The following is a 15,079-nucleotide window of genomic DNA, read 5'->3' as shown; positions in this document are numbered from 1 at the left end:
TCATTTAATCTGTCCTATGAACCTCAATTGGTTGGCTTTTCAGGCCTCAGTTAATTAGGATCTCGTATGATAAGTTATCCGAAATACAGATCTTATAGAGATAAGTTATCCGAAATACAGATTAAAATCAATATTTATGTATTTGTTAAGCACCTTAAAGGGTTATATTATAAAAATGGCGCTGTATAAGTTATCCATAATAATAATGAAAGAAATGTTTTATTTAGGATGCGACTTCATTATTTACTTAATAATTTTGTTACTTAATAATTATCTTGATAGTATTTATTATTTGCATGCTTATATTACAAAAACAATAGTACATTCAAATGACTCATTGTTTTGCATTAGGCATCGTTATCCTAAGACAAAGAAGTTAAATTATGAAAATAGCAATAGGCCACGAATAAGCAGTTAAAAGCTCATACTGGGAGATTCTGAAAGAAATCATAGAAAACATTGACCTTTTGCATTATTTTCATAAAGTGATAAAACCAGATGGGCCCTCTGATTAAGAAGAATAATTTTATTGATATTAGAGAGATTTTGTTCCACTTACCATTTTAAAAAAATATATATATATTTCTGATTATTAAAATGAATGTTTACAAAGTTGAGTGAATTAACATAGTACATAAAATTTTATTACAAGCTACCTTGCACGGCTTCTCTTTGCAAAATAAAATAAGCTACACTTACATCATAGATCTTTTGCTTTTCTCTATCCAGTGGTTGCTTGAGTTGTACAATACCCGTTATGGAGTCAATGGAGAATACTCTCCAGTTCCCCATGACATCCTGCCGCATACGATATCGCACGGCACCATTAGGTCCTATGTCTCCGTCTATGGCGTGGACTTCCACAACATTACTGCCGATAGTTGCATTCTAAAAACCAATTAATATTTTTGAAACCAATATAGGTCACATTAATTCATAACCATAACTTCAGATTTTCATTCAGTTCCGGGTTCAATTAAACGTGATTTTTCTCAAGTCTGGGTTTTCTGTGTTGTAATTCACCGCTGTAATTGGGCCTCTTTATAAATATTGCTTTAAATGTCTTTCTAAAAGTGGGCAATAACGCCCCCTTGTGAGCGCTGAAGGCCTTCAGGGGAGCGGTAGAAGGCCTAGAGAGAATTAGAGGGTGTTGAAGCTGTCTAAGGGTTGATGGCTGATTTCTCATGTATTGACTTCCCAATGCGACAACAACAAAGCATTGCATTAAGCTTTTTAGGAGGCTCTAGAAAATTTTTCATTCTCAAAGTGGGCAGTGGGCGAAATAAGTTTGAGAACCTATGCTTAAAATAAACTGTTTTAGGAAACATTTAATAGATCATACGTGCTGATATTGTGTTAGGTTAAAGGGTCTAAATTTTATATTAATTTGTAAAAAATTTCTTCGACAAAATATTTTTATTTTACCTCGGGAATTCTTATGGTAACATTTTGCGGTGGACTGACAAATAATGGAGCGTGATCATTATAATCTGTCACACAAATGGACATCTCTCCTGTAACTTTGTTCTGTGGCTCCCCAAGATCCCTTGCTTCGATAATTAGGGAGTAGTTTCCGTACCGATCCTTTAATATTCTGCCAGCTGTTATTTGTGCACTCGAATAGTCATTTGGTAACTGGTTCACTCGGAATAATTCTAAAAAAGTTGTATCTTTAGTTGATGATTTCTAAAGCAAGAAGATATTGAAAATATTTAATGTGATTTAAATTTATTTGGCCACCATACTATTTCTACAAAGAAAATACAAAAAATATTTGATATAGTATATGTACAGATTCACTGTATTATGTATATATTCGGAGAATATTGATTTAACCCGCCGCCCTGGAAGACTGTCGATGACGATCTTCCAGCTTTTTTCAGCAGAACTAAAGGATGCAGGATTGACATGGGAGGAGGCGAGAATGATGGCTAGCGATAGGATCTTCTGGAGGCGTTTGGTGATATCCACATGGTCCACTTAGGAGCGAAAAAAGAAAGATTTAAAACTGAGCTTGCCATTAATCTAAAAACTTAATCTCAGAAAAATTCCCAACATTTAACATTCAGTTATATAAAGAGAAACATTTAGTAAAATAAATCAACTAAGATAACTGAGAGCATAAATTATATTATTTTGCATGAGCATAAAATATCGTGATTTATCGAATTTTGTAATTCATTCGTATCATACGAGGGAACGAAAGCAAACTATGGTTTTGATTGCGTCAGAGTGAAATGGATATATGACGAACAAACGAACTTACGAAACGAAATTGTGATAGAATAAGCCTGTTGACATAAACCTTGTTCTTTAGATAACCAAACAAAAAGAAGTCCGGGGCTGTTAAATCCGGCGACGGTGGAGGCCAATCGACATCACCATTCCTTGAGATAATTTATTGTGGAAACAAATCTCTCAGTAATTCCATTGTAATATTGGCTGTATGTAAAGTTGCACCGTCAAAGCATCCAATTCTGGTGTCAAAAAGTTACAAAAAAATTGAGGATTTTCTGTTGACCGTAACTGACTATTTTATTTATTGACGTATCCATTTAAATTACGCACTATCCTAGATTGAACTAAAGATATCAACTCTTTTTTTCTATGATATATTTTGTTGTCCTTTAATAATAAATAATAAGGAATATTTTTGTGTTTTTTTTTATTTTTATATTTTGTATTTCCTTTTTTCATTTTCATTTTTTTTTGCACCACAACAGGCTACAAGGCCCAATTACAGTGGTGATTTACATCGTGGAACCGAGAACCGAGAACCCAGGCTTGAGAAAAATCACATTTTATTTTTTGTGTTCTCACCGGGAATCGAACCTGGAACCTTCCGTGTGTGAGCCAAGTGTCTTGACCACTACACTACGGAAGCCGCCCTTTTTAATTATTATGAAATAAAAAAGTACCTTATAGTCTTTTACAGAATATTTCTTTTCTCTTTCTTATATTACACAAAAATATTATACCTGTCTATTTATTATAGGAGCAAAAATTCATAAACATTTCTTGTATACCCACGAACAGGCCATGCCTTTGTAGAATTTTTTTGTTTACTATTCTTACTGTTAATATATATTTCATTGCTAAGTAATAATCCCTTTATTTTTTGTATACTCTGTTTTACCTCTTATATATATTGTAAAAAAAAAAAAAAATTAATAAAAATTAAATGCGCCTCATCACTCGATTTTTTCATGAAAATTATGGTTACCACGTAACATCATATTGGCATATGTATGGGGTTGCAAATGGTCTTGTGAAAGAAGCTCTTACAAATGCAAAATCCCTATGCGTAATTTCCCACAAAGTTGTCGTTGTTCTTGAGCACTGTGTTGAACTGAGGTTGATGGTTGATGAAGCTGATCGTCTCGTACGTTCTGCCCCAGGCTTGTGCTAATCTGCTACAGAGCCTCATTCTTCCCCACTAAACAACAAATAGTGAGTTTTGAATGGCACATTATTTCTACCCAAAATTTTAAGTAATTTTCTAGTCGTCACAATAACTTATGATTGATTTTGATAAAATTTTAAGTACCTTACTTTCATGGAACAGAAAAAATCAAAATACGCCACGATTAGTGTACCAATGCAGCGCCCTATACACCATTAAGTGCGGAAAGGGGAATATGAAAAGCATATAATAAAATATTTTTTAATTATATTAACTTACCAAATCCTGTCCCTCCGACAATAGTGAATTTAACTTGGCCATTTCCAATTTCAGGGTCATCGGCATCAGAAGCATGGATAGTTGTGATGGGGTCCCGAGTAGAATGGAATTCAGTCACAGTAGAACACTCCCTCGGTAATGTTAATACTGGAGCATTGTCATTCACATCCTCAATATTTATTCTTCAAAAAATAATGAAAGCACCTATGTTATGTATTGAATAAAATAAAAATTATACTAAATCTCCCCGCGTCTATCTCTTATCTACTAACGACATCTTGATTGAGAAATTAGTATTCAGAAGTTTTTATGGATATTTATTTTAGTGGGTAGTTTCTTTTTCCTCTTCAATATACTAATATACGTCAACGCCAATCCATCACGATCGCTTAAGTCATCCAGATATGTCAATTGAATATAAATATATTCAAACATTGCTAATAATAATAAGTTATTAATTATTAGTAATAACAAAAAAACATAATTTTGCTAAACACATTAAAAAAAGTTTTAATCTGTCTTCTTTGTGATGGTGATGGATTTCCGTCAATGATATGTATGTAGAGTACTCCAATTAAATGTATAATATAATATACAATAAAAATATTTAAAAAAAACTATGCATACATAGAAAATATTGATGTTTTTTGAAGATATTTATTGGCTGGTAAATCGTTCACAGCTCTTTTAACTTAAATACTATTATTTTAACAAGTTTTAGGAGATAAGAACATCAGGCGAATATTTTAATTTAGGAATAGAGAACATATTTTTTTAAATACCATTCAGTTTGCAAAAAATGTATTTAAGTTCAAAATGTTGTAAGAAATTTACCAGTCTTAGAAATGTTGAACTAATAAAACTTAACTCATACATAATACACACTTCTTAACTTACACAATTTGTTTAAAAGCATTTCTACTTTCTCCACTAAGGTATCCAAATTGATAATTATCCCAGGCTTCAATAACCAAAGTGTAAAATGGTTGTGTTTCTCTATCCAACCAATCGGAGACGCTTAATGTGCCATTATCAGGATTTATTAAGAATTTTCCCTACAAAATAAAGAATACAAAATAAGAAGATAAAGTGAATATTTTATTTTAAATATGTGAACTTTATTTTCATCACATTGTATACCTGAGTAGTGGTTCTATCCATTAAATAGGTCATTTTCCCGAATTCTCCCGAATCTGAATCACGAGCGGTAACAACGGCTAATGGCGTTCCGGGGGGAGTATTTTCCAAAACATTGATGTCTCCAGACTCAAAGATAAAGAATGGATTGTTGTCATTTTCGTCCAGAACCTTCAAATAGCAATTATAGTTTTATTACAGTTTTCCCATTTAAAAAAAAAAACATTTGTCATGTAAAAACACATTTTGATGGTCAAAATATGTTTTTGAGATTCACATATTTAGCAGATAAGGTGTAAAGGTTGATCTAGCATTAATTATACACATTTTTACTATTTCACTGATAAATTTCCTTTGACTTAATATATTTATCAATGGATATATTTGGAAACAATAGAACATATTTAAAAAAAATTAGTCACTCGAAATATCTTATAGAAATCAAGCATTTCTAGCATTATACACATTACAAATTAGATTGAAATAAAACATGGTTCGTTGTATTTCAAACGCTGTTGTATGCAATCTCAGAGTAATAAGGCGCTAAAGCTATAGAGTTGCCCATACAGACAAAAATAATTCTAGGATGATTAATCATGAAGTTTTTCTTCTTCTTCTTTTCCACATTAGCTCCTAAGTGAAGCATCTGGACATCAACAGTTGCCTCCGAGAGACCCTATCAGTCAGCACTCTCGTTTCCTCGCTTAGGCGTTGCCTAGTACGTGAAATGATTCAATCAGATGAATCTCTTCGCAACAATAATGATTTCAGCTCTTTAACTCCACTAAAATCAACAGATGGAAGAATTGAAGAAATATGGATGTTCAAACATAGGCTAAATGGTGAATGTTATGCAGTATGTAAAGTGGCCACTTAAACCAGCTAATGACAAGACATAAGCCCTGTGAATGCCTAGACTTCCATATTCCCTTCTCTAAAATGTTTTCCATCCCTTGTTGTAATTTATTAATCTTAATGACTCCCTAGGGGATAAAATCCAGTATTTTAGTTTTTAAATGCTAATGTATTTTAGTTTTCAATAACCTGAATGTACAAGTCGATTAGAGAAGACCTTGCTGGGACCCCAGAATCTGTGCTCGTACGGTAAGATTGATCCAGGATACGTTTCATGGTCTATTTTGTTTGCTACCAAAACCTCTCCACTATCTGTTTCCAGATATACTAACTTCATCATTTCCGCTGGTCCTGAAATGAAAAACTAACTAACTAACAAAATACAGATGAGCATTTTGGATACATGTTTGGAAGCACCTGTGGCTTATTAAATAGTGATTTAAATATTCTTAAAACATACCTTCTAATGAATATGTGATTGATCTATTTTTTATCAATATCATCAGCCAAAACATTCGCAATTGTAGCTCCATTTTTCGTATTTTCTGTGATAGACCTTTTATAGAAGGGCCTTCGAAATTTCGGGTTAATTGTCATTTTCATCTTCAATTATTATTGTCAAAGAAGCTGTCGATAAAACAGAAAGAAAGCACACTAAGAAATTTCACAGAAAGAAACTTACAATATTATGGGAAAAATATTTTTCACTATATTACCCGAAGCAGTTTGTTTCGGTCCACCGCCATTTATAGCAGCGATGTCTTCAACGATGATTCCCAATCTAATATATTCTACTTTTTCCCGATCCAAAATTCGTATGACTCTGAGCATGCCATCCAAAGGATTTAAGTCCCACGGAGCCATGTAGTCGTATTCCGATATCTTAACATTAGTACCTTCTTCATTCTTAGCTACGCTGTTCTCGGGTCTAAATGATATCGGAGTACGGGCATATCGTCGGGGTCATTGGCAACAGCGCGAAATACAAAAGTTCCGACCTAAAATAAATGAGAAATATTTACTTTCAGAAAAGAGAAAAAAGAGTAGGAAAAATATGATAAAAAGATAATAAGTCATTACTTTAGAACACTTTCTAAATCTTATTATTTACAAATTACAAAATATATTTTTAAAAATTTTGAAACAGGTAGTGAATATTTGTTTCAATTATCCAACAAAAATGAATGTAAAAAGTTCAAAATAAAAATTTAAAAAAATTAAAAATATATTTAAATACAATAAGTTCTTTTGTGGATGTACATAGCTACTTCACTGGACAATTTAAAAATATTTCATGGATTTTTTTATGCACCTGGTGGGAATCAAGCCCGCGGTGTTAGTTTCTCAGTTGGCAGTCTACCCAACTGCGCCACGGCGCCTATGTCTGGTGCTTAGTGTTTCGATCTAATAGGTACTCGATATCCTTTTGCATAATCAGGTAAAGATAAATGTAAAAAACAAACCTGTGTATTTTCCCGTACATGAATAGTTCCGGGTTCAACAAATATAGGAGGTTTGTTATTGACATCAACTATTGAAATATTGACAAGAACGGCTGCATTCAAACTGCTGGTCCCCAATGCCTCCATCAAAAGCTATCTAGAATTAAATATTTATCAAATGAAATATAAGTGGTGATCTGGCAATATGTACCATCTAAAAAAAATATTTCACTTAAGTTAAAGTTAATTTAACATTGTTATTCTAATAATTGTTACTTTCCAATATTGTTAAGTATTTAAAAATAACTTTATTGTGAAAACGCACAAGAGGTACAAGGGGTCAGTGTATATGGTTTTATAATAAATTTATTGCAGTAAAGAAAAACAAGATAGGATATTATCGCCAGGTCACTAACAATATAGCATTGCTTATTGTTTTTACAAAGCATTTTTTAATATTGGAAAATACGCATGCACAAATAATTATAACTCACAACAGTCAATCCATATTTATTGCTTTTGGGATCTGTTCTATCTGGATCCAATGTCGAGCCAGGAGCAACTGATATTATCCCACTTTCTGGACCAATAACAAATTTATCGCCTGCTCCCCTCTGTATTCTATACACCACTTGATTGTTAGGAGCTGATCCGTCACTGTCAAATGCTTTCACCTGAAATCAATGTAATCTGAAATATTAAAAAAATAAAATGCCCTTTTGTGACAATAGTCTAACAGTCGAGTACATTGAAAGCCCTACCCTCTTACCCGGATCCTTTTTAAAGGTCATGTGGCCACTTTTCAGATCCGCACATTGCAAAAACATTTTTTTAGCTTAATTATTATAACGCTTATTTATTTTTTCCAAAAATACTTTGTTTACAAAAGATTTGCAATTTTTAAGAATTTACATTTACTGCTTTCAATGCCCCTATCGCCATTGGAGCAACCTCAGTATATAAGTCAATTTGTCAGTCACCCTCAATCTAATTTTTCAAATTCTGACGGCGATAGGATATGTTAGTATATTAGCTTGTTAGTAACCAGAAGAAACAACAAGTTTTGGTTGGCTGAAAGATATTGCTTTAAGCAATAAATCTTCCAAAGTACTAATTCTTTGTAATTGAAGTTATAAATAAATAAATAATCAAGTCGAATCGGGAGAACCAGAAATGTCACCACTCACTGCCGGCCAAATAATTCAAACCTATTTTAAGCCCAAAAGAAAATTATTGTTCATAAATTTTCTCTATTTTTATTTATTTTATTTTATTTTATTTATTTGGATAACCAACAGCTATAATTATATCATATTTATATAACAAAACAAATAACAAAATAAGCCAATTACAGGTTTTCACAAGTAGCATCACAGTAAGTTAAAAAAGATTCTCGAACATAAAATGAATAGTAATTAAATGTAAATTTAAAAGAAAAGAAAAAAAATACTACGAGTTATTTTGAAAGCAAACGCCGCACGTTATTAAGATTATTTTCAAATAAATCTATGTTAAATGATTTATTTAGTACATTAAAATTATTAAAAGTTCGCCATAAATATGAATTTTGCCTATAATTAGATGAAACAAGAGGTATGTGAAGAAGAGGGTTATTTCTTAAAACTTTGGAAGGAACATAGATAGAAAGTTTGCAAAGTAGTTCAGGACAGTCAATTGAACCAGAGGCAATTTTAAGTAAATAAATTATATCCGCTATTTCACGACGTTTTTGCAGAGGCAGTAGGTGATGTTTTTTACATATATGAATATACTGGTCAGATTTAAACTCAAGTTTCAACCGGAAACACATGAACTTTACGAATTTTTTTTGAATATTTTAAATGCGTGATATCTGCACATTGTACATAGGATTCCATATTTGTGATGCATATTCTAAGTTGCTATTCTTAGCCTCACCCTATTCAAGAGCCAAGCATAAACCTATTAAAACCTGGCATCATCCAAGTCAAGACTTATCAACCAATCTATCAACCAGCCTATCAACCAACCTTATTAGCCCCACGGAATATGAAAACCCAATCCTACATACTAGGACAGTGTCCCCGATAACACACCACGGCAGTGAAGGAGCAGCCCAGCCCGAACCCCGGTGGATACACACCTCCCAGCCCTACTCGTTAATGTATTAGTAGATAAACCTCCTTTCCTTTTACGGAAATAGATACATGACTTGAGTTCGGTTCTGCATTGCCGTCATGAAGATCATCTAATTAAAATCCCATTAGAGCCAAAAACAGTAAAGTACAAAATTCAAAATCAAAGCATGAAAACTGATGAGCAGGTATTGTAGAAAATAAAGTTGTTTTATTAGACCTCTAGAATTGGAGTTCCACCAGGCATATCCTCAGGAATCGATCTTTTATAGATCATTTGTTGGAACAGTGGAGCATGATCATTTACATCTTGTACAAATATTGTAACTGGAACTTCCGCTGATAGTGGTGGCACTCCAAAATCTCGGGCACGAACCTTTAAATTTGATAACATAGTAAAATTAATTTATTTTATAACTAAATTTTTTAATGCAGACTATGAAACAATCTTTCCAATAACATATTGTACAGTAAAAAAGAGGTTATACCGTAAGATGGATGGGTCGGACGTTGCTATTATCACCAGGAAGCTGTTCGAAATCCATCGGTGCAATTGGTTTTAAAATTCCCGTATGGACATCTATAGTGAAATTCTCCTTATATTCACCATTCACTATGTAGTAATCCACGCGGCTATTTCTGGTCCCTGTTAATGACCAGGCAAACAATATAGGAAAGTCAAACACAAGTCACAGAACAAAATCTGGACCTATATAAGTTTACAGGGTAAGTATGGTATATAGTATAGTATCTGCACTTCAAATATTTTTTTTTAGGAAAAGAAATACAAGGTGGCGCAAAAGTTGTCACCCGGTGTTCTTTGGCTGTAATTTTTTTTACAAATGAAAAAATTTGGTCCTGCTTTTGAATTGTGTTTATTTGATGTCTTAATTTTTTTTCCATCAAGTCGAGAAAATTATATAGGCCAAGTGAGAGATTAGGCTACCCGGAAAAGCAGCCCTCAGAATATTGGTTGTGGCTCGTGTAGTATGCGCCATTGCTCCACCCTGTTGGAACCACATGTTCTCCGATCCCAATTCATCCAATTGAAGAAGGAAAAAGTCGTCGAGCATAGCTCTGTAGCGCTTACCGTCCACAGTAGTAGTTTGGCCCGCTGCGTTTTCGAAAAAATTAGGCCCAATGACGCTCCCAGCGTAAACATCACATCATGCAGTAACTTTGAGCGGGTGTAATGGCTCTTCGTGTGTTATACGCGGATTTTTGGTGCCCCAGAAGCGATTATTCTGCTTATTCATAGAGATGGAAATGGGCCTCGTTGCTCATGATGAAGATAATTTTCGATAAAAAGTTGTCTTTCTCGTGGTCGAGATTTAGGATGACTTGAACGTAGGTTACATGCGCTTGGCGGTCAAAGGCTAACAGCTGATGCACTGTTTGCACTTTGTAAGGGAACATCTTCAAGTCTTTTACCAAAATTCTCTGTAAAGACCTCCAATTGATGCCCAATTGCGTAGCACGTCGTCTAGTCAATACTCCGAGGTTCTCTGCGACATCTTCAGCCACAGCCATGATATTCTCAGCAGAATGGCTGCTCCGGGGTCGGCCAGACCTGGCAACATCCCATACTCTTTACGTACGTGTTGTCCCATACTCTTTTAGGCTAGTGGCTAAACACCATAATGTTTGCCCAGTTGGTGTTAGACGACCGGGAAATCTATGCCTTGATTCTCGCTGCGCCAACACCACTGACAAATTATTCCGCAAAAAATCGAAACAATTTTTCCACATTCCTGAGGAGTATAGCGCTTCATGTCTTGTTGATGTATATTTTGTATCTGTTTACTTCACAAATGTCAAAGCAGAACTGACGTTTGCCGCCATTTGCAAAAATTATGGCATCTTCCGATAGAGTGATGACTTTTGGCCCATCTTGTATTTGCGTTTTAACGATTTCCATAAACATTTCTATTTTAAGTCCATTTTCAAAGAGTTGTAAATAACTCACCATTAGAAAATGGGAATTAAGTCGTGGTAGTGCGGGGTTCAAACCTTGCATCATCTATCGGTTTTAATAATACGTAACATTATTAAAATCCAAAATAAATAGGTGAAATAAAGAAATAACTAAAATAATAATTTTAAATAAAAATAAGACAGATATATTATTGTCATTGTTCAACTTATTGAGAGGAAACAATCTATTTTAGCTACGACAATACAAATATTTTACCATTTAAATCAGCATCTCGCGCTTCCAAGACAAGTGGAATTTCAAAATCTTTTTCTCCCTCTAATAACCTGGCTTCGTATTTGTTAAGTAGAAATACGGGAGAGTTATCGTTGACATCCTCTATGTTAACAACCAGCTGGACGGTATTCCTGTTGCCCTGTCCGAGGTCATCCCGAGCCTCTACAGTCAAGAAGTGTCGGGACACTAGTTCCCGATCAAAACTATTTCCTCCTGGAAGTTTGACCGTTATGATTCCAGAGACAGAGTTCAGGTTCAACCTTTCAAATTTACAATTTTTAAAAATTAGTTTTTTCTTAAACCATTAAAAATATTATACAATTTAATTTTTTACACTCGTTTTAGCATAAATTTATTATAACTAAATATTTTGGCACGGGTAGTAAAAATTTACTCTAAAATCTTTGTTTTGCCAGGCAAAATGCGTCTTGGCTCGGATATTATTGTATTATCAAAATATAAAAATAAGAGCATAAAATAATTCCAAGGCGTGTTATCTTTTTTATAACAATATCTAGTAAATATCAAACACTTTTGGAAAAAAAATATTCCCACTGAATAACGGACAATGGAAAGCATATTTTAATTAAATAGTGAGCTGTGTAAATATTATCAAAAATCTTACAGATGTGCGATGCCTCCACCAAGATTAGTGTATCTGATTCCTCGAGTACCAAAGTTTCCAGAATCTTCATCCATCGCCTGAACCCAGGCCACAGTAGCTCCAACTCCACAATTTTCCGGAACAGAAACATCATACATGAGCTCAGTGAATTCGGGAAAGTTGTCATTGCCGTCTCTTATATGCACTGTGATTGGGACAACACTGAAAAATATTATTAACAATAAACAATAGAGTATGATCAATAAAAGGAAACATTGGTAGAACATAATCTGATCTGAATCCACAGTATCACGATGAGTTTTTACAATGTGCGCTTAGTTATAAGAGTTTAAGGACTACAGTAATATGATGTTACTTGTTCTGAAATTACAAGGTGCATTAGTTTTATTTTCTTAATATTCAGTCATGACAATGTCAGAATATCTATTACACTCTTTGATGCCTATTGGAATGACACCCTTCATTTTAAACCTTATCACTTTGAACATTAATCGTTTTCCATTTTAAATGAAATATTATTAAAATATATTGCATGTATGTATCATATCAAATGAAATGTTTTTATTATAATCTACATATTTTAATAAAATCCATTTCGATTGAGGATCAATTCTAAACAAGCATTAATATTAATGCAAACTGTGCTGGTCTTTTAAAAAAAACATCATCCTATTAGGTATTTAATACTTCTACTTCTTTCAATTGTGTACGTATTATGTTTCAAAGAAAAATTGGAAAGATCTTGCAAAAACATTATTTTAAATAAGTGTTACCTCCTCTTCGGATGGGTTGCAACAGTCTCTTTCGCCACAAGTGAGAAATTCATAACAGTAACTTGTTCATAGTCCAAGTATGATGAAGCGGCAACTCTGATGAGGAAGGAGGCTTCATTTACGCCACGAGATGGTGTGACCTCAAACACACCATTGTCGCCTTCCAAATACAGTTCAAAGGTGCCATTTTTACCCTGGAAATGTAGGAAATTACGTTATTATCATTGAAAGAATATCATTTCAGAAAGGTGAACATTCATCTGGCTGGGGTAAATATTCATTTAGATAAAAAAAAAACTTAGATTTTCACAGTAACTGTTAATTATATATATTGTCTTTTTAGGTGATTCCGCGGAGGTTGGATTCGTTCCGACGTTTCCGTTACTATTTCAGGGATCATCATCCTTAGGATAAACTATGTGCTGTGTAGAAAAAAGTATGTGTTTATGAACTAGTAGTTTGTACCGTGTTGCAATCGGAAGTACATTAAGTGTCATTTTTATTGTGTGTAGTGCTGGGAACTACGTCGAGTTTAATTTGTCTACTAAACATTAAAAAAATAACAGTGAATGTATCTATTGCTGACTGCGACACAGTACAAAATACTAGCATATTTATAAACATATATTTCTTCTATACAATACATGGTTTACCTTGAAGATGCTTCCTACAACAGTATCCAAAACGTCGGAATGTATCGCCTAAAAAAGATTATACACAATATGTTCTAATGATACACACAATATTCCAGCAAAGTGAACATGAAAAATTGATTTAAAGGGTGGTTTTCCACTGAAATATTCAAAAGATTTAATTAATTCTGAACTGGGACCAAAACTGAAGAGTGAAACCGATTATATTGTAAATGATCGAAATACGTAGCATTTGGTGTACAAAAGCAGTGACCTATGCACCATTGGATGTGGAGAAGAGGAATGATGATAAGTTTTAATGTATGTTAAATATCAAGGCGTGCATAGGCATCTTACCTGATCATAATCAAATACTTCCGGAACAGCGTCCTGTAGAAATGTGAGCGGGGTATTTTGCTGAGCATTTTCCACAACTTCGCAGATATATCTCTTACTACGGAACTGTGGTGTCTCATCGTTAACATCCGTCAGTATTATCGTAACTTCTGTAGATGCAGTTGGAAGCGGATCAATCTCTTGAGATTCCTCAGTTGCCTTGAAAGTAAAAAGTAAAATAAATTATTTTTTAAATTTCAAAAAGTGCCAAAAACATTGGCATCTACTATGAATAAAATTTACATAGGTAGTTGTAATGCATCAATACACAACGTAAGGTATTGCATGATTTTTTTAGCAATTTTTTTTTTTTTTTTGGCAACTCATCATGGCAAGCCATCATTGATCTAATGAAATGAAGATGCAGACAAAAACAAACGACTTTACAAGCTAATAAATGAGAGGAAAAATGTATAAAGTAAATTAATAATAATGCGAGAGAACGTTCTGCATCCAAAGCGTAAAAATGGATATTGCCGCTGGAGTACAATATACATATCTAATTTTTATTTATAAAATTTCTTGCTAAAATTGACTGATTTCACAAACCACCAAAAATGCAATTAGAATCTCAAAAGAACATGGTATAATTGAATGTTATGTTGCGCTGATTTAGCAAGAGATACTCATAAAATTGCTAATCAAAATCACATTATTAAAAATATATTTACTTACAAGTATTTCCAAAATGTAGGCTCCATTATTATTATCTGGGTCTTCTCGGTCTAGCGAACCAAGAGTGTAAATTATTCCAGAAGTTCCATCGATATCGAATTGATCTTCGCCGCCAGAAATAATGCTGTAGGATATTTTATTGTTGACGCCGCGGTCGCCATCGATCGCATGAACTGAAATTAAATTTGACAGTGATAATTACAAAAGTATAAACAATAAAACAAAACACAACGAGCCACAAACATAATGTCAATTCATCAAATTAATAACATGAAAACCGAAGAAATGTCAGATTCAATTGGCCCATGCAAATTTACCTCTACTACAAAATACGAAAAAAATTGCGATAAGTCAAAACTGACGGCGTTTGGCTTTGGCGCCATTATTTTTTTAGGTTGGTTGTTGTTGGATCTTGTACCTATTTTTCTTGTTAGAAATTTGGTAAGAATGTCCAAAATTTCGTGGGTTGCATAGACGGAAGTCAAATTAATAAAAACTCAAAACATAGGTCAAAACCTCTTTGGAGTACGAATTGAAAG

At 33.5% G+C, this 15,079-nt stretch overlaps 1 protein-coding gene across 1 annotated transcript in view; it reads right to left on the bottom strand.

Annotated features, from left to right (window-relative positions):
* Nucleotides 1-15,079, bottom strand: part of Cad88C (cadherin 88C) — a 33,655-nt gene that overhangs the window by 5,384 nt on the left and 13,192 nt on the right. Inside the window, 23 exon segments of the mRNA XM_088226158.1 lie at nucleotides 700-888; nucleotides 1,426-1,655; nucleotides 3,683-3,864; nucleotides 4,580-4,737; nucleotides 4,823-4,990; nucleotides 5,864-5,913; nucleotides 5,916-5,939; nucleotides 5,942-6,025; nucleotides 6,135-6,165; nucleotides 6,167-6,262; nucleotides 6,264-6,301; nucleotides 6,391-6,600; nucleotides 6,603-6,672; nucleotides 7,138-7,239; nucleotides 7,241-7,273; nucleotides 7,611-7,790; nucleotides 9,451-9,606; nucleotides 9,719-9,876; nucleotides 11,422-11,699; nucleotides 12,065-12,265; nucleotides 12,838-13,031; nucleotides 13,827-14,024; nucleotides 14,541-14,713. Coding sequence (XP_088082284.1) covers nucleotides 700-888; nucleotides 1,426-1,655; nucleotides 3,683-3,864; nucleotides 4,580-4,737; nucleotides 4,823-4,990; nucleotides 5,864-5,913; nucleotides 5,916-5,939; nucleotides 5,942-6,025; nucleotides 6,135-6,165; nucleotides 6,167-6,262; nucleotides 6,264-6,301; nucleotides 6,391-6,600; nucleotides 6,603-6,672; nucleotides 7,138-7,239; nucleotides 7,241-7,273; nucleotides 7,611-7,790; nucleotides 9,451-9,606; nucleotides 9,719-9,876; nucleotides 11,422-11,699; nucleotides 12,065-12,265; nucleotides 12,838-13,031; nucleotides 13,827-14,024; nucleotides 14,541-14,713 — 3,203 coding nt within the window.

This window comes from Micrasema longulum, unplaced genomic scaffold, assembly GCF_059751315.1.
Source record: "Micrasema longulum isolate JH-2025_06_02 unplaced genomic scaffold, ASM5975131v1 h1tg000412l, whole genome shotgun sequence".
Taxonomy (NCBI): domain Eukaryota; kingdom Metazoa; phylum Arthropoda; class Insecta; order Trichoptera; family Brachycentridae; genus Micrasema; species Micrasema longulum.
This window is presented reverse-complemented; position numbering and strand designations above follow the sequence as displayed.